Source organism: Trichoderma reesei (assembly GCF_000167675.1).
Source record: "Trichoderma reesei QM6a unplaced genomic scaffold TRIREscaffold_3, whole genome shotgun sequence".
NCBI classification, from domain to species: Eukaryota; Fungi; Ascomycota; class Sordariomycetes; order Hypocreales; family Hypocreaceae; genus Trichoderma; species Trichoderma reesei.
Genome location: NW_006711150.1, coordinates 115,210 through 140,856, shown reverse-complemented (window position 1 = coordinate 140,856; position 25,647 = coordinate 115,210). Strand labels below are relative to the sequence as shown.

At 55.1% G+C, this 25,647-nt stretch overlaps 8 protein-coding genes across 8 annotated transcripts; 2 read left to right on the top strand and 6 right to left on the bottom strand.

The window, feature by feature from the left end:
* Positions 1 to 1,972: 1,972 nt before the first annotated feature.
* On the bottom strand, positions 1,973 to 3,827 carry TRIREDRAFT_75152 (uncharacterized protein). The gene is made up of 2 exons (XM_006962541.1): positions 3,550 to 3,827; positions 1,973 to 3,477 (listed from the first exon to the last, which is right to left on the bottom strand). Exons 1-2 carry the CDS (start codon positions 3,691 to 3,693, stop codon positions 2,095 to 2,097), a joined length of 1,527 nt encoding a protein of 508 aa, XP_006962603.1. The 5' UTR covers positions 3,694 to 3,827; the 3' UTR covers positions 1,973 to 2,094.
* A 796-nt stretch (positions 3,828 to 4,623) lies between these two features.
* TRIREDRAFT_120320 (uncharacterized protein) lies at positions 4,624 to 5,987 on the top strand. The gene is made up of 3 exons (XM_006962766.1): positions 4,624 to 4,821; positions 4,891 to 5,769; positions 5,867 to 5,987. Exons 1-3 carry the CDS (start codon positions 4,640 to 4,642, stop codon positions 5,886 to 5,888), a joined length of 1,083 nt encoding a protein of 360 aa, XP_006962828.1. The 5' UTR covers positions 4,624 to 4,639; the 3' UTR covers positions 5,889 to 5,987.
* Positions 5,988 to 6,456: 469 nt separating this feature from the next.
* On the bottom strand, positions 6,457 to 8,408 carry TRIREDRAFT_45250 (uncharacterized protein). The gene is made up of 2 exons (XM_006962491.1): positions 7,208 to 8,408; positions 6,457 to 7,110 (listed from the first exon to the last, which is right to left on the bottom strand). The coding sequence occupies exons 1-2, from the start codon at positions 8,226 to 8,228 to the stop codon at positions 6,698 to 6,700; spliced, it is 1,434 nt and encodes a 477-aa protein (XP_006962553.1). The 5' UTR covers positions 8,229 to 8,408; the 3' UTR covers positions 6,457 to 6,697.
* Positions 8,409 to 12,123: 3,715 nt separating this feature from the next.
* Positions 12,124 to 13,447, bottom strand: TRIREDRAFT_120318 (uncharacterized protein; the record flags this gene model as incomplete). Its single annotated transcript, XM_006962540.1, has 1 exon — positions 12,124 to 13,447. The coding sequence occupies one exon, from the start codon at positions 13,445 to 13,447 to the stop codon at positions 12,305 to 12,307; it is 1,143 nt and encodes a 380-aa protein (XP_006962602.1). The 3' UTR covers positions 12,124 to 12,304.
* A 657-nt stretch (positions 13,448 to 14,104) lies between these two features.
* On the bottom strand, positions 14,105 to 16,987 carry TRIREDRAFT_75146 (uncharacterized protein). The gene is made up of 2 exons (XM_006962539.1): positions 14,953 to 16,987; positions 14,105 to 14,888 (listed from the first exon to the last, which is right to left on the bottom strand). The coding sequence occupies exons 1-2, from the start codon at positions 16,612 to 16,614 to the stop codon at positions 14,385 to 14,387; spliced, it is 2,166 nt and encodes a 721-aa protein (XP_006962601.1). The 5' UTR covers positions 16,615 to 16,987; the 3' UTR covers positions 14,105 to 14,384.
* A 1,875-nt stretch (positions 16,988 to 18,862) lies between these two features.
* TRIREDRAFT_104089 (Hypothetical protein) lies at positions 18,863 to 20,279 on the bottom strand (the record flags this gene model as incomplete). Its single annotated transcript, XM_006962538.1, has 2 exons — positions 18,863 to 19,999; positions 20,083 to 20,279. Coding segments are annotated over 2 exons (1,332 nt in total), but the record flags the coding sequence as incomplete, so codon positions are not given.
* Positions 20,280 to 20,417: 138 nt separating this feature from the next.
* On the bottom strand, positions 20,418 to 22,253 carry TRIREDRAFT_2508 (uncharacterized protein; the record flags this gene model as incomplete). Its single annotated transcript, XM_006962414.1, has 4 exons — positions 20,418 to 20,477; positions 20,550 to 21,924; positions 22,000 to 22,151; positions 22,251 to 22,253. 4 exons carry the CDS (start codon positions 22,251 to 22,253, stop codon positions 20,418 to 20,420), a joined length of 1,590 nt encoding a protein of 529 aa, XP_006962476.1.
* A 386-nt stretch (positions 22,254 to 22,639) lies between these two features.
* Positions 22,640 to 25,188, top strand: TRIREDRAFT_21564 (uncharacterized protein; the record flags this gene model as incomplete). The annotated part of the gene is made up of 3 exons (XM_006962446.1): positions 22,640 to 23,045; positions 23,136 to 24,669; positions 24,745 to 25,188. The coding sequence occupies exons 1-3, from the start codon at positions 22,774 to 22,776 to the stop codon at positions 25,186 to 25,188; spliced, it is 2,250 nt and encodes a 749-aa protein (XP_006962508.1). The 5' UTR covers positions 22,640 to 22,773.
* Positions 25,189 to 25,647: the final 459 nt, after the last annotated feature.

Here is a 25,647-nt window from a genome sequence, read left to right as displayed (position 1 = left end):
TTCACCACGTCGAGGCGATCGTACCGTCGACGATGCCGGCTCTTCAGCTTCGGCGGGTCATCCCGAAACAGCTGGTCGCCCACCAGGCAGCGAAAGCCCAGCATCAGCCAGTCCGTGGTATAAGGCTGGAGCCAGCGTCCTCAAGTTTATAACCGCTCGAACATGCAACAGATGACGACATCACCAAATTGCTGTTCACTTCGATAACTTCGCACACGTTATGAAAGGATGCATTCGCAATCCATTGGCTTCCTCGCACACTTTTACTCTAATCCTACTGCACCAGTAGTATTCGGCATACATTTCGAACCTTTAGAAGGAGAAGAAGATACCCGCTTGCTTTTCTCCCGGCGACTTACAACATGGGCTTACACGCGATGAGGGGGCGAACCGGAACACGCTGGCGATGTTTGGCCCGCTCCCTTCTTACTTGTCTTTACACATAAAGCGGTTCCAGGCGGATCAGTCACGATACGAAGACGGATGGCAACGACATACGGGGAGGTGGTGACATTTGGCTTTGGCTACCAGCTCGGCGTCTTTTTTTTTTTCTGGTCGGGGATTCTATAGGGATTATGAAGCATTCCGTCCTATAGCAGGGTCACAGAGTGTAATGATAGAGAGAATACCAAGAATATCCACAGGGCCTGCCTGGGTTAATGATAATCTACATGAAGCGTTCCGCTTTATTCGCTTCCAGGTCTACGATTCACTCCGAAAGTCCATGACATGGCGTTGACGTTGCACATCGGAATCCTTGAGGCCGAAAGTGAAAGGTTTGCAATCCATGCATGTTGCGTGCATCAATCAATACACAGTCGCCCATGTTAGCCGCCGCCTTCTTCGATGTGCAGCTGTTTGCCCTCTCAATCGAATTCGTATATGACATGGATTCAGTGCTATGCTACAATCCGCGTGCTCATATTTCTGTTAATTTTTTTTTTTTTTGTTTTACTGTATCTTCCTCCCCCAGTATAATGTATGCTGTTTACATTCGCTTGTTGCAATACACTTGGTCGAGATAGGTAGCGTACCTTAATGAAGTCGGTAAACAGTCGAGGGTCTAGTAGGGAGCATACATTAGTAGTGGTGGTAGGTAGATATGCACATATCTGGAAAGAAAGTCATGGGCGTCATACTTGCGTTTTTCAGCAAAACGCTACCATGCTGCGGACGTTTTTCCCCAATCAGCCATTGCCGGTTGGATTGGGAACAATGGAGCGGAGGGGGGGGCTGTGCCTGAGATGAAGGATGAGAAGCAAGACGCCACTGGATCGGATTTGCTGCTCTTATCTTTTGGGGCATTGTAGGTAAGGTAGGTATGCTTCTGCCATGGAGGATGAGTAAGATTGTGTGTACTTGGATGTTGTGCTGAGGAGATTGTGTCACGGTTCAATTGCAAGTTTGGTTGTGCGCTCTCTTGAGAAGGCATCGTCGGTAATGTGCCGGCTAAAGATGCAGCTACATAGGGCGCATCAAAACTCTGCCTCTAGAGATGAATGAGAAAACGAAGCATATAGCCCCTTTGGTGGTTGTACCCGAGTCGCCGAAAGTCAATTGAAGCTGAAACTGTCCTTCGCATGCTACTCAGACCCCAGTTGAGATGTTTGGTGACGGGAAGCGTTAAAGTATTTACCTCTACAGTAATAGGTACCTAGGTATGGATAGGTGCCTGTAAAGCTACTACAGCAGGATCAACTAGCAGCGAGCTTAAATCCTTCAAGAAACTTCAACCTCCTTGATTTAGCTGTTGGTGAACACGGCGCTTCACGAGGGTTGCTGGAAGGGGAACAACGTGATATCAAGGTGAAGTATGCTCATAGTCGCAATCATAAGTAAGCCGTACAGTTGGAGTTGCCATTACACAGCCGCAATGTGGCTTTGACTCGCTCGCTATCATCGACTCTCGTCATCCTTCAAATCTTCTATCAAACCGATATCTACCTAGCTTACAGCATGCTGAATGATCAAAAAAATTGCTTGAACCTGCTTGCTTCAATCAAGTCTACAACCCCCCAACACCCCAAGAAATAACCAACATACAGAGATATCCTTTCATATACAATCATCTCGTACAACCCCAGAAACACAACCCTACCGCTCCCACGGAACTTCAACCCCCAAGTCTCTCGCCACCCTCATCGCCGAGACCACACACCCCTCCAGCAACACCATCCCATCCCAGCACCATGATCCCACGACCCACACATCGTCCTTCCCATTCGTCCACAGACCCTCACCGTCCGAATCCTTTGTCGGGGCCAAGAGTTTCTGCACGGCAGACCTGCTCTCCGTAGTCCGCAACGTCCGCGTAAACCTCGCCGTGTCCAGCGTCCCCTTCAACTCTGGCGCATCACCCACGGGACTCGTCCGCACAACCAGCCCATCCGACAAGTAGTGCAGCGTCTCCGTCTGAACGACGCTCTCGGAAAAGGTCGTCCTAAAGGCCATGACCTGGGCGTCTCCACGGCGGTACGAGCACTCCCCGGACGGGACGTGGGTCTTTTCGGGCACGACGGACAGTCCTGATGCGAGAGGAGCCACGACGGTGCTTGTGACGGGGACCGTGGGAATGACGCTCAAGAGGGGCTTGGAAGGGTTGAAGATGGCGGCGGCGACGTTGGGCGACACGGCGAGCACGACGCGGTCAAACACCTCCTCGGAAGAAGCAGCAGCAGCAGCAGCAGCAGCAGCAGCAGCAGCATCGCCGTTGACGCTCTGAGAGCGAATCAGAACACCCTCATCAACTCTGTCTACCTTTGTCACGCGAGTCTCCAGCCGCACGTCTTCGATCCCCGCCGCCAGCGTCGCCTGGACGCGGTTGATGCCGCCGCGAGCCACATACGTTTTGCGCAGAAACGAGCCCTTGACAAACTCCGTCACGTCGCTCGCCGGGAAATCCAGCATCTCGGCGTGCGAGCAGCTGCAGATGATGCTCAGCACGGGCAGCAGATAGTACAGCGCGTACGTCTGCGGCAGCCGGATGCGATCGAGATACTGCCGAAACGACTCGCAGCTGCTGGCGCTGCTACTCTTCCCCTTGGCCGCCGACTTGACGTCCAGATACGTCTCGGCCTTGATCATCCGGGGCGCAAACAGAAAACAGGCGGCAAAGAACCAGATGTGGCAAATGGCCAGATACAGCGTCTGCAAAATTGTCTGCACCGACCCGCGCCAAAAGTGAGGCGATATCAGCAGCATCTCGTGCAGCCTTTTGCCATAGATAAAGTAGCTCCCGGGCATCGTCTGGACGTCCTCCGGACTGGGCACCTGCGTCTGGGCAGCGGCGGAGATGCGGGCAAAGACCCAGATGAGCTGGATGTGCTGAAAGGGCACGCCGAGGTGGTCGTACATGCGGCACAGGTTGGCGTAGTAGCCGCGGCAGAAGCTGCGCGGCGGGATGTCGATGCGCTCGGCGGTGCCGGTCTTGGTGTTTTTGATGGTGATTGACGCGGCATCGAGGGAGAACTTGGGGGCCTTGGGTGTGGATGTTAACAGAATGACACCTTCACTGTGAGTATCCATCGCGGATCATGGATCGATGCTGACCTGCTCAAACAGCGTCACGTCGTAGCGCTTCTGCGAGTCGCGATGCAGCAGATACGCCGTCGTCAGCCCGGCCAGTCCAGTGCCGATGATGGCGACCCGCGTCTTGCGCTCGCCATCCGCCGCTTTGCCCTGTCGAGACGGCATCTCGTCACACTGTTTGTTCGTTCGAAAGTGCAGCACGAGAGGCTACTTGGGTGGTCCAGGAAACGGCGATGAACGAACGGATAGCTAGTTCAGCTCGTCCGCCTCGTATGCATGAGCGCTCCTTTATAGGTGAACCTGCTCGTATCCCCCTTTTGCTTCCGAGACAAGCCTTGAAAGAGTGCACCGTGTTACCCGGCGTCTTCAAAGCATCATCCGACGATGAAATGTGTGTCTCACGAATTCACATGAGAATCAGAAACTTGGAATCGACCGCATGACGGGGGCCCAACAAAAGCTGCTCAATCGCCCCTTCTGATTGGACCGGCCAGGGCGATTTGAGACTCTCCGGCCGACCGCACAGGGCAGCTGTATTGCTCCGTATCTCTTCAGCTCTATTTCCTGCATTTTCATTGACACTATGAGCTGTCAAAGGCGGGCATTTAGCACGTGTCAATCCACTGTATATGCTTCTTTAACAGTCGCAGGGTCTAGAGGAGATGACAGAGTGAGACGGGTGCTGTTTGACGATGGAGAAGATGGAAAAGGGTATTACATGCAATACTGCCTCTGGTACTGTGCTAGGTATCTGATGCAGTCATGCTCATCAGCGGGTGGCTTGACTCTAGCGTCTAGTGGCCGGGGACACGGATGACAGTTAGAAGTGACGGACAATGACATGCAAAGGCTAGAAGACATCAAAGTCTAAAATCTAAATCCGAGTCCTTAGATCTACCTGGGTATTCGATGTTGTCGTGAGATATGAGATCTGATCACATAGCATTCCGTAATACAACGCCAAGGACACTATTTGTCTTTCGTGCATTTGCATCCAGTCTGCCCCGCTGACAAAATCACTATCGCAGCACTGCTTGCTTCACCACCTTCAACCTCATTTGTCAACCAACCACCAAACATCTTATAGGCCAGCAACCATCCAGTGTATGCAATGCCGCTGCCATCGCTCAGCAGCTTCTTCCTCGGGTTCGTCGCAGGATGCCTCACCATCCTCCTGCTCCTCGCCATCGCCGCCGTGTCTCTCACCCGCTCCGGCGACATCTACGGCCTCGGCCACTGGAAGCTCAACATCAGGACACCCTTCCCTTCCATGTGGATGAACCTGGGCTATTGGTAGTTCAACCCCTCCTCCTCCTCTACTTCACACGGCATCACATTATCCAGCCACTAATACATCACTAGGACCCGAGATGACGGCACCGCAATTCAGCACTTTGACGAGGCCGCGCGAAACATGCTCCGGCAGCTCTTACAAGCGGCTGGCATCCTCTCCGATTCATCATCAGCATCATCATCCCCATCCGTCGCTGTTCTAGACGTTGGCTTTGGGTGCGGCGACCAGACCGTTGCCCTGGCCGAAATCATCAATGCTTCAAGACGACCTCAATTCCGCTACGTAGGACTAACTCTCAACGCAACGCAGCTCCAAGAAGCACAACAAAGGCTCGACGCCGCTCTATCCCACTCAACTCAAGACCCCCCATCATCCTCATCATCATCATCAACAACCTCACTCAACCTCCCCAAAGCCTCCGCCTTCCAACTCTACCAAGCAGACGCCGCCCAACCCACGTCCTGGCCCCCGGCCGTCCTCTCCTCCGTCACCTCCCTCGCAGACGCATCCTTTTCCGAGCGCTGGCTCATGGGCCTCGACTGCCTCTACCACTTCTCCCCCTCCCGCAAGCCAATCTTCACCCTCGCGGCGCGGACCCTGCACGCCAACGTCATGGCGTTCGACCTCATCCTCAGCGACTCTGCGTCATTTTGGCAAACTCTGGCCGTCAGGATCCTGGGCTTCGTCTTACTCTGTCCCTGGCGGACGTTTTTGACGGAACGCGAGTATCGAGAACAGCTGGTTGAGTGTGGCTACGATAGAGAGCAGGTTGAGATTCGGGACGTCTCCGACCATGTGTTTGGCGGGCTGGCAAGCCACTTGCGGAAGCAAGATGCCGTGCTGAGACCGTATGGCATCTCGTTGACGGCGTATGCCTTGGTGGGGAGGGTGTACGAGTGGTTTGATCGCACGAGGGTGCTCAAGGGTGTGGTTGTTGTTGGGAGGGTCAAGAGGAAGAGTCAGTGAGCGAAACGCACTGGTTGACATCACATGGAGTCGAAGCATTACAATGACTAGTAAGGTAGACAGGATCAGTCAACTTACATCACATTGTGGCTTATCGTAGAATAGACTTTTTCTGCGAGAGCGGCCCCATCGCGAGCCGCATTCCTCAGACATCGCCAGCTTCAAACCACAATAAGCTTATATCAACACAAAATCCGCCACAAGCGTCAACCCATCCATTGTCCAACCTCAGCTATCAAAGTCACAATCACCTCAATGCCACAGATCAACAGCACTTGCCTAGGATCATTCAAACTGACCCTACCAATAGACATATTACTACTACCATAGCCAGCAACATGCACAGTCATCGATCGCGATCGACGACCCCCATGTCAAATCAGACACAGCCACATCACCAATCCAACAACACGTAAAAATCGCCGGCATGACCGGGACCCGGCGCGTACATAAGAGCCGTGTGTGGGGTCTCTATACTCCCTCCTAAAAAGCACCATCATCCCCCGCATCGTGAGCTGATGCTCGCGTGTCTTACCTTGACATTTCATATAAGACATCCATCGTCATCGATGTCTACCTTATGTGGTCCAAGTCCTTCGTCAACATCAAGACACATGACGACGACAACGAGCATCACGCAGCAACACACAACACAGCCTCGGTCTTCTAGATCGTTTCTATTGGTATCATGCATCTAGCTCTAGGTCTCTTCTCTTTTCTGACTGGACAACGTCTCCAAGACACTGCCGAAATGACGACCAGCGCAACGAAGTCTACTTCGCGATACGCGATCCCATCGGGCTAAGAAAAAAAGAATGAAACATCTTTTGGCAAATGACCACTCATACGCAAGACAAAATGACAAGATTCTAAAACAATTCTCTCTATTTTCCCGGTACCCAGCTTTCTTTACTCAGGCTTGGGCAGAACCATGGGCTTGGTGCCCAGGCCGTTGCGGTTGCGGAAGAACAAGACGCCCTTGCCGTGGCCCTTGGCCTCGGCGCTGGGCTCGACCCAGTGGCACATGCGGGCGCTTCGCCACAGGGCGCGGATGAAGCCGACGGCACCGTCCTTGACGTCGGCGCGGTAGTGCTGGCCCATGACGGGCTTGATGGCCTCGGTGGCCTCGTCGGCGTTGTAAAAGGGGATGGTGGCCACGTAGTGGTGCAGGACGTGCGTCTCGATGATGCCGTGCAGCAGGTGGCGGCCGATGAAGCCCATCTCGCGGTCAATGGTGGCGGCGGCGCCTCGCACAAAGTTCCACTCCTCGGCGGTGTAGTGAGGCAGCGAGGGGTCCGTGTGCTGGAGGAAGGTGATGGCAACTGAGACAGGAGGAGAGACACGGTCAGCAGGGAGGAACACAAGTCTTGTGCGTCACTTTGCGTCAGACACACGACGAAGCATGGATGAAGAACTTACCGAGCCAGTGGTTGACCCAGAGGTACGGGATAAAGTACCAGACGGCCATGTTGTACCAGCCAAAGGTGTTGCCGAGGTAGTAGAGGGTGCCAAAGGCGAGCAGCAGGCCAATGTCGCTCAGGACGATGAGCTTGGCGTCCTTGGCCTCGTACAGCGGGCTGCTGGGGTCGAAGTGGTTGACGCCGCCGCCGAGGCCGTTGTGCTTGCCCTTGCCGCGGCCCTCGCGCTGGCGCTCGTGGTGGTTGTGGCCGGTGATGTTGGTGAGCAGGTAGTTGGGCCAGCCGACCAGCTGCTGCATGACCAGCATCAGGAGCGTGTACGCGGGCGTCTCCTCGGTCAGCTCCGACAGCTCGTGCACCATCTTGCCGATGCGCGAGGCGTGCTGCTCGCGGGTGCGCGGGATGAAGACCATGTCACGCTCCATGTTGCCCGTGGCCGCGTGGTGCTTGCGGTGCGAGATCTGCCAGCTGAAGTAGGGCACCAGCAGCGCCGAGTGCAGCACCCAGCCCGTCATGTCGTTGATCAGGCGAGAGTCGGAGAAGGCGCCGTGGCCGCACTCGTGGGCAATGACCCAGAGGCCGGTGCCGAAGAGGCCCTGCAGGATGGTGTAGACGGCCCAGAGAGCGCCGCGGGCGGGCGTCGACGGCACCGTCTCGGGGGTCACGTAGTTGTGGAAGACATAGAAGGTCGTGGCCAGGCAGACGATGTCGCGGAGGATGTAGTAGTAGCCCTTGAGGGCGGAGCGCTGGAAGCAGTGCTTGGGGATGGCGTCGCGGATGTCCTTGATGGTGAAGTCGGGCACCTTGAACTCGTTGCCGTACGTGTCGACAAGGCGGCCGAACTCGGCCTCCTTGGCGTCAACGCCGTTCACATCAACCGACGACATGGACGACAGCGAGGTCGACGAAGCCGAGGGTCGGGGAGAGTCCAGGGGGGTGACGGCGGCAGACGACTCGGTCGAGTCCGTCACATGGCGCAGGAGGGGAGCCTTTTCAGGCTGATGCACCGCGGTAGAAGCCATGGCGATGCTATCTGTTGGAGATGCTCACGGTCTGTCTCTCAGAGAAGACTCGAGGCTATTATTCCCAGTGGTGGACGGGGAAGATGAAGACGAAAGAGATGAAGAAGAAGAAAAAACGGAAGAGATGAAGAGAGCACAGCTCGCTACTATTACTATCAGATAAGATAGCCGGCTGGTGAACGGGCCTCCTGGGGAAGAGGAAGGAGAAAGACGAGCCGGACGGGGAGTGGCCTGGTTTTGTCTGTCCTGGGAGGGGGGGGGCGTGTGAGAAGGAGGAGGAGGACAGGGAAAAGAGGAGGTGATGGTCAGGAGGAGAGTCTGATTGGGATGGGCAGAGACACAGGCGAAAGGGGGGGGCAACAGAGGCAAAACCGCCTGACGGACCAGACCGAGCAACGCCAGAAAAAATCGAAAACCAGGCAAAAAAGCCAGCCCGAGCTGTTAGCAACAAGTCATGGCTCAGCCCAAATCCACGCCCAGGCGAGGCCGATCCGGGCAGAATCCCCTACCAGAGTGACTTGCTTGTCTCGCCTCCCGCCCACCGGCTGTGGCTCGGGAACTTGGTACAACCACTTGGTACACGGTACATGCACATGCAGCGGCAGACGCAGTGGCAGGTGCAGAACGGCAGCTGGAGCCCAGTTTGCTGGCTGGTGGCTCGTTCTCGTACGGGACATGAAAATTTGTTGGGGCGGACAAAAGTCGCAAAAAAAAAAAAAAAACAGCGAAGAGCGGCGTGGGGCGTTTGGGCTCAGCCTGAGCAACATGACAGGTACCGAGTGCGTGCTACACCATGCTCTGAGTGCATCGACTAGTAATACTTTCTTTTCAGTTCAATTCTTACTCTCTCCGACCTTGGCTTGGTTTTCTGCCTTTCGCTGTCCAATTGACCGGATTTGCTGTGAATTCGAATAAGGACAAAGCACTTTGTCGTTTCACGATTCCTTCTGGATGCCCCTTGGAACGAAAGTCGACGAAAAGAATCTGCCAATAGGAGGCAAGCTTGACGCCAGATCTGGGTCCGAGCGATTAAATCGGACCCTGGATTGCCCTTGGCGGGGCGGTACAAGGTACAAGGCACCAAGTACTCGATGTACCCCGACCATGTGAACAGGGGGGGCCAGCTTCAAGTTCCAGGTTGATGGCCAGAACAGCTGGCACTCGGCTCAGCAATTGCTAGACACAGACTACTATACACAAGTCACTGGCTGGTTTCTTCGCATGACCGTTGAGGCGTGATGCAACCTCCCAAGTGATCTCCTTCAGACATCATTCCTGCGTACGCAGAGTCAACAGGCGGCGCCGCCGTTGCCGTCACATGAAAAGGCGAAAAAAAGAGAACAATTGAAAGGGCAAAGATGCGCCATCTCCGATACGCGGCTGCAGAATGGCGCCCCAAGCTGACTAAAAATCGTGTCAGTTTCTGCCCTCAAAACGATCAACTGTTCTAACATATCATCTCTCATCGTTGGGACTGCATTGACATTCTGCAGCCGTACTATGGAGTGCATCACAGCCTAATGGGAAAATGCCATGAACATGTCGATTATGACCACCCGTCCACGCAGCTAGGCAAGTACCGCTACAAGATACCGTAGCATTGAAACACTCCCCCCCCCAAACGACCACGTAGCCCCGAGCCTGCAGGAAGAGGGAAAACCCTGCATGAGGGGGGAACAAAGCGGGCGACCGTGACGGGGGTGGCTGGGCTGAAGGAGCCTAAAAAAGATTTCGAGATAGGCGAATCGTTCTCGAGCAAGCCGGGGCTGGCAAACCGTGAGCAGGTTCTCTCCCGCAAATCCTACGACGCAGAGTTTGCCTGCTTATACTAGGTACTGTGCTGTAGGTAAGGTACGTAGGGAGGCGGCTCGACATGTGAAGCCGAGTCTTACTTTGATGGTGTGGTGAAAGGGCGAATTGGGTGCTCTTACCAGGCTCGATGCTCTGGGGGGCTCGTCATCCAGACACAGGCTGAGTGCTTCAGGAGAGTGGCCTTTGGGACTTTTCTCCCTGCCCGATCCCAGCTTGCCCATACTGCGTACTGCACATTGCCCAGCTGGCGTCCAGTGCCTTGCATCGCATCACCGTCAAACAGCATCCAATCACCCGGCCCAAACCACCAATCTTTACGCAAATCGGTTAAACGCAGCGCCAATTTCTTGCTCTCTCTTCCCACTCCCATCCAAGCGAACTGATAGTGAGAAAGACAAGCTTGAGCCTCGGGACATGTGAATGTTTCCTCCTTCCTCCTCCACCTCCGTCTCTCCATCATTCTCCATCCATCGACCAAGGCTCTCCTCATTCTTGGTCTGTTCTCCCCTGGTCCGCTCCGGCATCTTCCACAGCCGTGCCGTGTCATGCAATGATATCAGATCATGTAGGCCAACAAATTGGAAATCACAGACGATTGGTAGGTCCATTTGGGCGAGCTGCTCATTCTCGCTGTATTATCTCGTCAAACTGTCTATTCAATGGAGATGCATACGGTGGCGAGGCAGAGCCACCACCGTACCGTTATCGTATCCAATCTTCCAGGAGTAAATCTCGACAATTCTCGCCCCTCGGAAGTCTCCCATCCGCCATTGACGTTCTGAGCCCCTCCAACTATCTTGAACATCATCTCAGCTGTCTCGCAATCAGCATGTCTTGGATCAATTCCTCTCATCCAACATACAGACAGCATCATCATCATTCGTACGAGACGAAACACTGCATCAAGTACAAATGTATGTACAAGCCCAAAGTACTGCAACCACATCTCGTCTCCCTCTGCCCCCCCCACATCTGTTGGGAATTTTGTTGAGAGGGTCCCGGCAAGGGTCTCCTCCTTCCTGCCTTGCTCTCCTTGTGTGTCCCATCCCTTGGCGGCGGCCTCGTCGATCTGGGGGGGGGCCGCACCGCAGCCGCCGATTCGCCGCAACCTGAAAAACCCACGTGCTTTTTTTTTTTTTTCTTTCTTCTACGGAGAGGGTGTGACGGCTTAGTAATTGCGGCAATTCTCATTGGTGGGCTTTTCCGATTGATAAAGACACAGTATACATGTATGAGGACTGTGTTGAAACACTGTAATACCATATGTGACTGCCTCGCCAACGCATCTACAGACAAATGCCCATTGATTGAAGTGTGGTGAAGATCACGTAAACTCATGTCCCTGTGTGCTGATTGTGTCCGGTTCTTCCTGATCCCCTGCGAACCGCTGATTCGTGCAGACGGTGCAGCATGTGCAGCATCACACAGCATGTACAACAACTTGGAAGTAAGCGATATTCTGCAAGTAAGAATGCATCCGATCCTCATACATGAACGAACATCAACTACCTGTAAGAGAGGATGCATCGATTTGTACCCAATTGGGCTCCTGGATGCTACATCGTACATTGCCCTGCCGCCCAACACACGTACCGGAGTCTCACGAGAGATTGCCGAGAAGAGAAGGTGATAAGAAGTGACATTCCCTTTGAACGTGTCTACCCAATTGACAGCATTAAAGATGACACTGGAGCTGGGAGATCTGTCCAATTGATTCAACTCGAGATGACGCTGAACTGCCATGTCCATCCAATTGATAGGATTCAAGATGACTGTAGCTGCCATCACATATCTCTTCAGGAGAATCGTTCTCCCTACTTAGGTAGGGAACAAAAGCATATACCGAGAGCCGCCGCTACTTGTCTGTAGCCTCAGCTAACACTTGGTAGGTAGGTAGTTAGAGACTAGATTTGAAGATGTCAGTTCACCACCGACAAGCATCTTACTCATCATACCTACCTACTACCTACCTACTTCGACAAAGAACAAGTAATCACACGGTCAACTCAAGTATACACAGACTTTATGCGAACTCCTCCGCATCCTCGACACGAAGTCGAGACATGAAGCAAATAAGTAATTCTTAGCAGCCGTAAATCATGTTCTCATCAACAAACAACATGCCCATCTCATAATCTACCGTTCATCTGTTTCCGTACACCATGCCATACAGTACTTCAACGTCAAGCAAAACAGCCAAACGAGCAAACAAACAAGCAACGCAAGCCAATGCATGTCCCCAAAGCTCCAAGTCACCAGTTCCATCACCACGGCACCATCCTCCCGTCCATCTCGACAACAAGCTGCAGCCGCTGCGGCATCGCATCAACCCACATGTTCACCCTCTCCTGGCTCAACCCCGCCCACGCCTCCCTCGCCGCCTTCTTCAGCGTCTCATCCTCCCACCCCCTCTCCTTGTCCTTGTCCTTGTCCTTTTCCTTCAGCAGCTCCGAAGTCCACTGCTTGTTCGGCGGCCACAGCGAATCCAGTGGGCTCAGGTCCGGGCTCTCGCCACAGCTAAACGAGCACCTCAAGCCGTGCATGTCCTTCCACTGCTGGGCGAGGTTGACCTTGCTCGCGCTCCCGTGGGCAAACACGTCCGCGTCCTCTTCCAGCACAAACGCCATGGGGCCCGACGCCGTGAGCCACGGCTTCACCACCTTTTCGAGCACCTTGTCGCAGTAATCCGGCATCGACATGGCACCGGTACCCTTGGGACTCGTCGAGCTGTCGTAAAAGACCAGCTCGCTCTTGAAGCCGTAGCCCACTGCAGCCCAGGCATGCAGCCTCCTGATATCGCGCGGCCACCCGTTGGCAGGCTCCTGCTCGCATGTGCTGCATAGCCTCTCGCCCGCCCTCGGCGTCAGGCGCATCCTGCCGTCGAGCCCAAAGGCAAAGTGCAGCTCGCCGCTGAACCGCACGCGCCGCCAGTCCTCCTTGAGGGGATACGCCTGCAGGGCCTTGCGTGCAAAGTCGCTGCGCTTCTCGCGATGCCGCTTGAGCGTGTTCGTCCGCCCACAGACCAGGCACCGCCGGTACGACAGCGTGCCCATTGCCCGATGCAGCGTCCTCCGGTTGCACTTGACCTCGAGCCCGGCCTCCTCCGCGAGCCCGCTCCAGTTGAGGCTGACGTCCTCGTACTTGGGATCCCACAGGATCTGCTCCATCTTGGCCACCTCCGCGTCGGCAATCTTGCTGGGCCGCCCGCGCGTCTCGCCCCATTCCGGGTCGTCTCGCTTCGGCACCGGCGACGCACTGAGCGCCGCGTAGCCCTGCGAGCGCGACAGGTCAAAGTGCCGGAAGATGGCCGACTTGTTCACCGGCAGGCCCTGCGACTCGAGGTAGGAGATTGTGCCGCGCACCATGGCCTTGGCCGGGGTGTCGCCATGCTTGTAGCCCGACGGCATTGGCGGGTTCCTTTTGCTGTCGGTAATGGATGCCGTGTCCGCCGTAGTCGCTGTAGCCCGGGTGTAAGTCGAAGATGCCTTGGGAAGTGTAAGAGGCTGCCCAAGTCAAGGGTGTTGGGCTATTTTTGTCCGGTTTGGCGGTCGTGACGCTGATTCCTGGCGGTTGACGGAGCGTTGACGTAAAAATTGGCCATCCCTGCCCGACACGTGACTGATGCGGTCAACCTCACCTCACCAGTTTCATCACATCAAGCATAAGATGCATTCATTTGCATGGTCATGATCATCTGCCTGTGCAAGGTGGTATTATGTAGTATTCATACTTTTGTGACATATTGATACATGCATTCTGTTTCACTTGTTCCATGTCCACCATCTCGGAATGAAGAAAGATCAAAGCCTCGACAGAAGCACGATATTGCAATTTGTAGCTCATTCATTTTGTCCGCTTCTATGAGCAAGCAGAACTGCCATCTTACAATGGTTACTAACCCAAGCATCGAGAATATCGAGTACCACTCATGCCACGCACTCAACACTTTGCTCACTTAGACTCCGACCACATATATGTAGATTCGCGCCAGTTTTCGTCAAGATTGGAAACAAGTCAAATGTAGTCGCATAGAGAAAAACGTGCTCAGCGTTTGCTCAACCAAGGCTCCAGAATGCCACTTGCTAAACCCTGAACCAACGCCCAACCTCACACAGCCAACCCTTATCCCCATGTCTATTGTCTTGATATACATTACCACCGGAAATTATCTGACCAGAAATATCGTGCGGCGTCAATACGTCTGGGGGACGGTGGAGCCCCCAAGACGCCGTCTTGATATACAAAACGGAATATGGAAGAAAGCCAAAGAAGACGACAAAGGAGCGCACAGCTTCGCTTTGTCTTGGTATCTGAAGAAGAACGGAAAAGAAAAGAAGCAGTCATTTAGTGCTTTCCGGCATCCCGAACGCTTTGCATGAATCGATCCTCGGCGCCCACCTCGCTCAGTGCTCGCGTTGACGAAGCGCCTGCGCTAGTCTTGGACAAGACGGCCATCACTTCATCGGCAGTCTTGCTTCCCAGCAAATCCATCTCTCGGCTGAGGAGAATGGCGACGGCCGCCCGAACCAGGAGAGTATCGCCTTCAAAGACGTAGACATCCCAGAGTCTTGCGGCTTCGTCAATGGCGAGGTGCGCAGTGAACAAGTTGGTGAAGATGGTGGCGAGATAGTGGTCGAGCTGGACGCCCCGTACCGTCTTGGTCAGGTGATCATACAGCGAAGGCGACTTGACCTTGAGGGATTCGAGCACGAGGTGGTATGCTGATGCTTGCGCGCCGCGGTCAAAGGTGTAGAAGGATAGGGGGAGCGGCCGGTTGAGCACGTTGGCGAGGGCGATGAAGGTTGATTCTGGATTTGGTAGATTGAGCAGCAGAAGGGCGGCTATAGTCTGTTTAGTTGTTAGCACGAGGTGTTCAAAAGACGATTCACGAGGGAAGACGGCCAAAACTCACGTTACATCCCGACACGTAGCCAATGTCGTTCCGGTACATGGCATACGCCCTCAGCACATCTACCAGGCCCTGGTGCAGCGGACCAGTCACTTCAAAGATGCGAAGCTCCCTCCACGTCTTCTCGGCGACGTCTTTGCGGATCTGCTCAAACCACTTGACCCGCCTCATGTCCTCGGCATCGCCCCTGTCCGTCTTGACTCTCTGCTCCAGCTCTTCGGATCGGGTCAGAGCCGCCTTGAAGGATGCCTCCGTTAGGCCGAGCTCATTACCGATCGCCTTGGCCCATACCACTCGCCGACTCCGGGGCGCCACTCCCTTCCACCAGAGCTCTCTTGTTGCCTTTTCGCGGATAGCCTGGTTCCACCGTGGTAGGATGTCGTCCTCCCAGATGTGCATGGCCTTGTCCGCATTGTTGTCTTTGGACTCGGCCTTGGTCTTTCGTGCTGCCTCCCGCCGCTCCTCCGCCTTGACACTGGCGGCCATCATCTTCTGATACTCGCGCAAATGACGTCGTTCCTCGGCAGGATCCTTGGGCGGCAGCCAAGACGGTCGAGTGCGGCTCAGGACGGCTTCCTTCTCCTTGGAAATCGGCAGCGGATCAATCATGATGTTGGAGCGGCGCAGGGGCGGCAGCTCCGCAAAGGACGACTTGACTCGCTCCTTTTTCTTGTCGTAGTCCACCTTTGCCGTATGGTTCGGATTCCAGGTATTCGGCCGCGGGACTACGCCGTGTTTCTTGGCCTCGATCTGCTCCAGTTCGTCGGCGTGCTCCTCCAGCTTTTCCACAAGGTCCTTGGTATCGGCATTCAACTCAGCCAGCGCCGCACTCCAGCTGCGGGCCTTGCCGCTGAGGGGACTCGGGAGCGGCCTGTCGCCGTCCGTCTTCCAGGTGGGAGACCGCAAGGAGCCGTGCGCCTGGGCAACGGGAGGCGTGCCGTTGCCGACGCTGCGGATTCGGTTCTTGCGGCGGTCGGGCGATGGCGACACGGACTTGACAGAGGGAGACCTGCTAATGGGCCGCTGGCTGGCTGGGCGCGGGGAGATGGGCACGTTGTCGAGGAACAGGCCGTCGGGGATGTCGTCGTCGTCATCGTCGTCGTCGCATTCCTGCTCCAGCTCCGAGGCAGACTTGCGGTTTTGGCTCACCTGCCAGCTGCTTCGACGGGGGCGGGAGGGGAGATTGACATCGCGAGGGTCCAGGGCCATGGCCGGGCTGATGCTGCGGTGGCGGCGCGACTGGGGGACAGAGGAGGTCGAGTATCCCTTGGTGAGGGTCGTGGGCCGGGGGTCGGAGATGGTCGAGAGATTGGTGCTGCGCGGGTTCGAGCCCGTAGAGACGCCATTGAGGCTGGAAAAGGAGCGCTTCGGGCGCGGTGCTCGTTTGGCCGAGGCGAGGTTTCGCGGCGGGCGAGAGGCGTGGGAGGCGGCCTTGGGCGTGAGGCTTTCGTCGCCCAGGCCAATGTCCTCGAAGTGGCCGACGTCTGCGAGGACGCTGGCATCGTCGCTGGTCAACGAATGGAAGGACGACGACTTGCTGCTCTTGGACGTGGTCATGCCGGGAGGGGAGTCCGGGCTCGTGCGGCCGTGGATCGTGGCGTGATTAGCGGCGGATTCCAAGCCACCGTTGATGATGCCAATTCCAACGCCATGATCGCGAATCATTGCTGCATCAACAGGGCGAACCAGCTGCCCTGACTTGTCCCAGAGGAGTCTTGGAGATGCCGAATGGCGTATGTAGAAGATGAGATTGTGCTATTTACGGCGTGGGGGTTTGCGCAAGAGATGTCTTGAAGCTTTGAAACAGCGTCTGTATCCTCGGACTGATTCGAGGAGTGACGACAGCAGGGCAAACAACGGAAGAGGGCGGATGAATGAATGAGTGTGAGAAGACAAGAAAACAATCAAGCAGAAGAGGGGGAAACGAAGGGTTAGCCGGGCAAAGCGTCGACTGAAAAGCTGTTCGCCTGAATGTTTGTTTCTAACGAGCGTGGATAAGGTCAGATGGGATACAAAAAGAAACAAGTGCGGTAATAACTTGGGGCAAGGCAATCTCAAAGGTGGGAAGAAAAGAGAGACGGACGAGACAAGATGCAGAATTGCGGAGGATCGAAGTGAGTGACGAGCCAAGGAGGCGCCAATCGACGGCTTCAAACAAGGAGGGAGGGAGGTGGTGCAGAGACTCTTAAAGTACCCGGTACTTGGGGAGCTGCCCCGGCGTCAGGTATCGGGTACTGCGATGGCCGAGGCAGTCTCTCCCAGGTAACAGCAGCATCCAGGCGTTGCAGGCGCTGTCTCTGGCCGTTGTGGGTGGTAAGTAGTGCTACGATAGTGTGGTGACGGGCTGTGCAGGTTTGTAGCCGCTACAACCGCACCTCCGCCGACAAGTTGCAGTCAGGGAGTTGCGGTACCTGGCCATCCTGCTATCAATCACCTCATGCAGCGGTCCATGGATCACCTTTTGGATCAGGCAGGGCCTTAGTAAGATTGGCCGAACCCAGGGCCTGGACAGACGGATGGATCCAGTGTGCAATTCAGGGCAGGACATGGAAGAAATCAATGACTGAATTCTCCTGTCATCTGCAGGTAGATAAGTAGAGAGGTAGAGAGTACTCCGTACCTTGTTTGCCCGACCTGACCTTACCTTAGATGCCTTACAGTCCCAAGAAAGTGCCGAGCCGAGATGGTGTGTGTCCCCCCCATGCTCGGGGCATTTGGACGCTGCTTGTATTCTCCGAGGCGTGTTTTCCCTTGCAGCAAAGAGGGCTTTACGAGCCTATCTTGTGCTGCGTTACTCCCGTTCAGGAACACATGAAAAAGAAGATACAAGTGTTCGAAAGAAGGGCTTCAGGGTTCTTTTTGCGCCTCAAGCATCGAAAAGCCAAGACTCGACTGCTGCAATGTATCTGACACACGCACAATTAAGCATCCCAGGCCTGCAAAACAGCCGGGGGGCCTCCCGCTCATCGATTTACGCACAGTATATAGGCTTGTGTTTGACGTAACAATCACAGTGTAAATGCGCAAACCCCCTGACTGAGTGGAGATGAGCTTCAATCTCGGCTGGTTCGGGGGGGGTTGCAATCTGATCCTTGCTGGTGCTATCAAGATGTGACCATGCGAACCGGGCGTGTCAAGTTTGTGCTGGTGCATTCAAGCTCATGATGCTTGTCATTCGCTTTCACGCAGGAGTCATGCAGTACGTACATGTGAAGTAGGTGTGTATCTCCTACACAGTGACGGAGCCATAAGGGTCGTGGTTCGAACAAGCTTTCAGGAACCGGAATAGCCTCACAGCCGCCACCACGAGGACAGAACCGCCATGGACCTCCGGATTCATTGCTAATCCCGTTGTCGAAACAAGATCCAAATTGCCATGGCCCGCTTTCGCTTGTCTAATAATAGCAGTGGTTGTTTCTTCTGTTCTTCTTTTGGTTCCGGCATGCCCTACAGCACCTGAATGACATGCTGCGAATTAACTGCTTCTATTATTATCTGCGTGCTCTTGTTACCGTTCTATTGCCTTCAATTGATCGCGGAATGTTCTCAGCCCCTTACTGGAAGTCTTCTGGAATAGCCTTGCCGGGTCCACAAGGACATGGCCGAGAACAAGGAGAAGCCCCTTCATCCTCAGGCGATGCAGCTTAGTACTTACATGAGCAATAGCAAGATGACACGATACATGTAAACGGAGTCGCTCCTCCTGCCCGCGAGGTCCAAGGAGAATTAGGGTGATTTGACGACTGAGATTTATTACTGCCTTCTAGTATTCAGCCTTTCACGCAAGGCTATTCCCATACTCCAAAAGGATACTGCGTCTTTGCTACCCTAAATATGCCAATACCTTACAGTGACCACCATCTATCATAACGCGTCCCAAAATAATATTACCATGTCAACCCAGAGTGCCATATCACATAGTCAGCTCTTGCTTCCTCTTTCTCCTCGCTCTCTCTCTCATGGTGTCCTCATAGGTAACCTCACGCAGCACCCTTTTCGGCCGAGTAAACAATGGCCCTGGCAGAGCGCTGAAAGCACCGACGTTGATGATGGACTCCCACATCGGACCACTTCTGATCGGGGGCAGCTGATGGCGATCTCTCTGAGCGGCTGCCCATGCGCTTATGCGATGTCGCGAACCGCCTGTCGATCTGGACGGATCATCATTTGCATGGGACTTGTGACGAGATCGACGCTTTCTTGTCAATCGAGCTCCATCTGCATTCGACTCCCCTTTCAGCATAGTTTCTAGAGATGGCGTAGGGTAGGCGTTGCTTGGCGATACAGCTCCTCCAGAGTTCCACTCCAGACAGCGTGGTGCATCATCAAACTCGATCGTATCGGATGACCCATCGAGCATGCTGAACAGTTCCTGTTTATCCCTCCCCCCATCCGTATCGTCTTCAAGTAGAGCGGCGCGCATTCTGGGAGAAAAGTCGAGAGTCGCCGTGGAGCAAGACCTCGAACGCGCACCCCTATGATCATCTCCTCCTTGATGCCGAACTTCCAGTCTGCGTTGCGAGCCTTGAGACAAGAACGGAAATGATGCGGTTGACAGGTTCGGATCGACAGAGTGCTGGTGGTTCGCTTGGGCATCTTCTCCCGTAACAGACAAGTGACCGTCCCTGAGAAGCGTCTGCTTCGTACCCTGGAGACGACCATCACAAACGGCATCCCTGCGTCTTTCCATCGAGTCCTCAGTCAACCACTTTCTGTATACCCTTGAGGTCGACTTCGTGCCAAGACGATCTTTATCATCTGCCTTGCCGCGTTGACGAGTCATCATCTCCCTGCCTCTGCGTCCCGTCATAGCCGCTTCTCTCTTCCACCTGATAACAGTGGAAGGCTTGCTCTCCCATCTCGCCGTTTTGTTCTTGCCTCGTTTACTGGGCGATGGAACGACTCTCACAATTCGGCAGTCAGAATCGGAGTCAGACGACGAAGAAATAGAGATGACGTCGTCGGTTGAGAGTCTCGCATTCATGCTTGCCGTTGTCTGTGCTTTGTGGGCAGTCGATGGTCTCTTGATGTTTCTTCTTCTCATGAATAACTATACATGACCGATCAGCCCTGGGATCTCCCTGCATTAGATACCAAGATATTCAATATTTATCTTGTTCATATCTCGAGTACAAGGTCCTTGGCAACTGCAGGAGAGCTTGTAGAAGGAAGAAAGATAGCGTTGTGAATCCGTCTTTGATGTGAGGAGGAAGTGACTCTGCGCAGGCCACCGCACGTGAAACCCGCGCCGGGTTGGCTCCTAGGATCAAGCACCGTGGATTGCTCAATCACAATCGATAAAATGATTGACTGATTGATCAAACGCAATGCTACAAGGTGTTTGTTCATGGCATTGTATTTCACGTTCATCGTCTATGGTATCGCTACATCCCATATTAAGCTTCTAACTCGTCGACATCCCAGGCGCCTGAACTTCTTTTGCTTTTACTTTCCAACCTCTCAACCCCTCACATGCGCTCTCGTCTCCGCGGGGCCGCCCTTATGATGTCGTCGACTCTCAGGAGAAGCTGTGTCGTAGATATCAATTAGCGCCATGCCATGCAGGGTACCGAGTCAAATTGGGCGGGAAATGGGCTTACCTCTGCTGCCTCGCTGGCAGATGACACAACCGCCTTCTTCAGCTTGTAGCTCTCAACCACACCGACTTCTCGCATGTCTGCGATGCCGCCACCAGGAGTCATTAGGTCAAGACCGTAAGTGGTAAGGCCATCGTAAATGGCCTTTCGCAGGCGGGCAACCAGCTCGCCAGAATCCAATCCGGCGTTGTCGGCCAGGATGGTGGGCAGCTGTCGGAGCGCGATGGCAAAGCTGGAAACGGCCACCTGCTTCTTGCCCTCGATCCGCGTGGCCGCACCTTCGACGGCCTTGGCCATGACCATCTCTGCGCATCCACCACCGAGCGTTGTCCTGGGCTCAATGACGGTCTGTGACAGGACGGCCAATGCGTCGTGCAGACTTCGCTCAGCCTCGTCGAGGAGCTGCTCTGTCGCGCCACGCAGCACAATGGTGCATGCCTCACCAGCCGCAACTCCCGAGAACTTGATGAGCGTGTCCTCACCGATGATGACCTCCTCAATCAGGTCACAGTGGCCGAGCTTGATCTGGTCGGGGTGGTCAAAGGTGGAGGCAATCTCACCTCCCGTCACCAGCGCCAGCCGCTCAATGCCGTCGAAGTCGGCGTGCTCGATAGACATGATGCCGGCATCGGTGAAGAGCTGCTCCGGCCAGTTGTAGATGAGCTGGCGGTTGATGAAGCAGTTGATGCCGTGGGCCTTGATCTTCTCCACCTTGGCCTTCATCTTGTCCTTCTCCGCCTTCTCAAGCTCCGCCAGCTTTCCGGTCGAGCCAACCTTGACACGAGCTCCGAAGATCTTGACCTTGTCTGTATCCATGGACGTGTTTGCGACCAGGATCTTGGCCTTCTCCAGCCTCTTGGGCTGGTTGACACCAATCTTCTTGTCCAGGATGAAGCCCTCATCCAAGTAAGAGTCGCTCAGCTTTCCTCCGGCCTTCTTGATAATCTGGATATGACTGAGGTCGGTCGATTTCTTCAGACGGAGGATCGCGTCGACGGCAAGCTGAGAGAAGTGGTCTCGGTCCTGGGCGAGCACCTTGGAGCTCAGGGTCGTCCGCGCGATGGCGAGGAGGTCCTTTCGGAAGGCCTCGGGGCTCTTGCTGTGGTCAACGGCGGATTCCTCAAGAGCCTTGAGGGCAGCCTGGCTAGCTATCCGGTAACCCTCAATGATGGTCTGGGGGTGGATCTTCTTGTCGACGAGCTTCTCGGCCTCTCTCAGAAGCTCGGCAGCCAGCACGGCAACGGAGGTCGTGCCGTCACCGACTTCGTCATCCTGGACCTTGGAGATGTTGACCAGCACCTTGGCGGCGGCGTTGTCGAGGGCTATTGACTTGAGGATCGTGGCACCGTCGTTTGTCACCATGATATCGCCGGTGGAACTAGATGGAAGAAGGGGACGAGTTAGGGGCTGAGGGGCTCGCTGGGCATTTGTCATGAAAGGGACAGGCACTCACGCAGACTGAAGGATCTTGTCCATGCCCTTGGGGCCGAGCGTGCTCTTCACCAGATCGCCAACGGCGATGGCGCCGACGAAGGCAGCCAGACGCGCATTCTCACCCTTCTCCTCGGTGGTGCCCTCCTCGAAAATCTGGGTTGGGAAGAAAGACTGTCATGGCGGGGAGATGGAAGTGTTAGTCCAGCAGCTGGGCGGCACAGAGACGGCTGCATAGCAGCTCCCCCGGCGTGTGACTTCGGCGAGACATACCATGATGCAATTCCAGTGACAGCAGAGCAAAATGGAAATAGTACAAGGTCAAAAGACGAAAGAGAGGCGATATCAGGCTCGAGCTGACGAGAAGCTGCAACTCCTTGGTGCCTGTTTTTCCTACCAAACGCCGAGCTCTCCTTTCCGCTACCTCAAAAGAGCCCATCCCAGAACCCCACCATGGAGACGCGCACACGTGACTTGCCCCTCTATCGGAGAATTCCCGGCTCTGGAACATCGCTTCTCCGCCGCACACTTTGGCCAAAGTTAGGACAACAAATTTGCGTGTGCTTGGGGATTCGCCGCCAAAAAAATACCCTCCAGGGCCGTAGTGCAGACACCGTAACCTGCGCAAAACACCCGCAATCCACGCATCGAACGCCCCGGCCAGACCCTGGGAAACTCTCCTGCTGCTCCTCTGCTAGAGACTCGAGAACGACGCCCGTGAGCCGCTCTCCAATCCTCAGCCTTCACCGCGCCGAAGCGGGGCAATCTCGGCACCCCTCCTCCATCCCTTCACATCATGGCGCCCTCATTCGACCAGCTGCGCGAGGCTGACCTCGACGACGACGAGTTCAACGAAGATGAGATTGACATCTCTGACCTGCGCGAGAAGTTCGAGGTTCAGCTGGAGCTGGGCTACGACGCCTTTGTGGTCATCGATGGCCTCCCCGAGGTCACCAAGGACCAGGCGCCCAAGCTGATCAAGTTCTTGCTGAAGAAGCTCAACACTGTTGGCAAGACCCGGGAGGACCTGATCTACATGCCTTTGGATGCTGAGGGAAAGTCGCAGCGGTAAGCAACCCTGTGTTTACCCTGTCATGTCGTGATAAGGTTGCTTTGTGGGACATTGTTTTTTTGACTCTTGTTGGGACGAATATTTAGCTTCGCTTTTGTCGAATACTCCTCAGCCGCCGAAGCCGCTGCCGCGACTCGCCAATTGGACGGCGTTCCCCTGGATAAGAAGCACACGCTGCGCGTCAACAAGCTCACCGACATTGAGCGATATGGCCGAGAAGGACGAGTTGACGAGACATACGTGCCCCCTGAGATCGAGGAGTTCCACGAGAAGGAGCACCTGCGATGGTGGCTTAAGGATCCCTCAGGCCGTGGCCGCGATCAGTTCGTCATGTACCGCGGCGACTCCGTCGGCGTCTTCTGGAACAACGAAAAGGACCAGCCCGAGAACATTGTCGATCGCCAGCACTGGACCGAGGCCTTCATCCAGTGGTCACCTCTGGGTACCTACCTCACCTCTGTCCACCAGCAGGGTGTTCAGCTGTGGGCTGGCCAGTCTTGGTCGCGTGCGGCCAGATTTGCGCACCCATTCGTCAACCTGGTTGCCTTCTCCCCGAACGAAAAGTACATTGTGACCTGGTCAAACCGACCCATCTCCATCCCCGAGACCGGCCACCCTGCCCTGTCCGTTGACGATGAGGGCAAGAACTATGTCATCTGGGACATCGAGACGGGTACCCCTCTGCGATCGTTCGCCAACCTGGATGCCCCCAAGGGCGAGGAGGGCAAGCCTCCCCCAAAGATGCAGTGGCCGGCGTTCAAGTGGTCTGCGGATGACAAGTACGTTGCCCGTCTGACGCCTGGCGCTTCCATCTCCGTCTACGAGCTCCCCCGAATGAACCTCCTTGACAAGACGAGCATCAAGATTGAGGGCGTGGTGGACTTTGACTGGGCCCCGGCAACTGCCCAGCGCGAGGGTGTCAAGACGTACGAGCAGCTCTTGGCCTTCTGGCAGCCTGGAACCGGCAGCAACCCCGCTAAGGTTGGCGTGATGAGCATTCCCTCCAAGGAGATTGTGCGAAGCCTCAACCTTTTCAACGTCAGCGACGCCAAGCTGCACTGGCAGTCGGATGCCACCTACCTTTGCGTCAAGGTCGACCGCCACTCCAAGTCCAAGAAGTCGCAGGCCACGACGCTGGAGATTTTCCGCGTCAGGGAGAAGGGAATTCCCGTCGAGGTTGTGGACACGATCAAGGACACTGTCATCAACTTTGCATGGGAGCCCAAGGGCGACAGGTTTGCTCTCATCACCACCACCGAGCCCGTCGGCCCTACCGCCGTCCCTCCCAAGACCTCCGTGTCATTCTTCTGCCCCGAAAAGTCCAAGGGCCCCCATGCCGGCAACTTCAAGCTGCTGCGCACGCTGGACAAGAAGAACAGCAACGCCATCTACTGGTCACCAAAGGGTCGGTTCGTCGTCATTGCCACGATTGCCAACCAGCAGAGCTCGGATCTCGACTTTTACGACGTTGACTTTGAGGGCGAGAAGGCCGAGTCGGTCAAGGACCTGACTGCCAACCTGCAGCTCATGAACACAGCCGATCACTACGGCGTCACAGATGTGGAGTGGGACCCCTCAGGCCGCTTTGTCGCCACATGGGCATCGGCATGGAAACATGCGGTACGTGCATTTCTTCGCGATTCCCCTGTCTGGACCCCTTGAGAATTAAACTCGCTAACATGTGAACTAAACTAGATGGAGAATGGATACCACATCTACGACTTCAAGGGCGAGGCTCTGCGCGAGGAGCCCGTGGAGAAGTTCAAGCAGTTCGCTTGGCGACCACGACCGCCGACGCTGCTGACCAAGGAGGAGCAGAAGCAGATCCGCAAGAATCTGCGCGAGTACAGCAGAGTATTCGAGCAAGAAGACGCCGATCGCGGTGCGTCAGCCGACCTTGCAGTGGTCGAAGCGCGCCGCCGCGTCCTGGACGAGTGGTATGCTTGGCGTGCGGAGGTGGAGGCTGAGGTGGCCGAAGAGAGAGAGATCCTGGGCCTGCCTAAGGATCCCCACGCCGCTCTCCTAGAGGCCAAGACCAAGGAGCTGGCGAGCACCGAGGGCGTTAGCACAGAGAACGACCGGGTGATTGAGGAGATTGTCGAGGATGTGCTGGAGGAGCACGAGGAGGTGGTGGGCTGAAAAGCGTCGTCTGGTCCTCTCTTTTGTCTACAATGAAGCATGGGCATACCGGGCGGGAGTGGTTTGCGTGTACGTATGGGTAGATTCCATCGGATATTTCTTGTTTTCTTTTTACGGAAAAAAATGGCACAAATACCTAGTAATGACGAGATACTCGAAGTACTGTACCCTTTGATTTCGTTTTACTTTGAGAGAAGAGGCCACCGAGTCACATTCCTCACTACCTTAGGTACATGGCTGGTCTGGCCACGATGCCTCTACCGTGCCTCTACCTTACCTGACACTATCGGTGCTCCGTACTGTGTGCGCACTTCGTTGCCTTACCATAATACCTCTGTACCTACTTACCTTACCTACCTAGGTACCTACCTACCTACCTAGTACCTTACCTACCAACACAAGGTACTGAGTACCACTCCTTCGTAATCCAACACGGACAGGTCTCATGGCTGAGAAAAA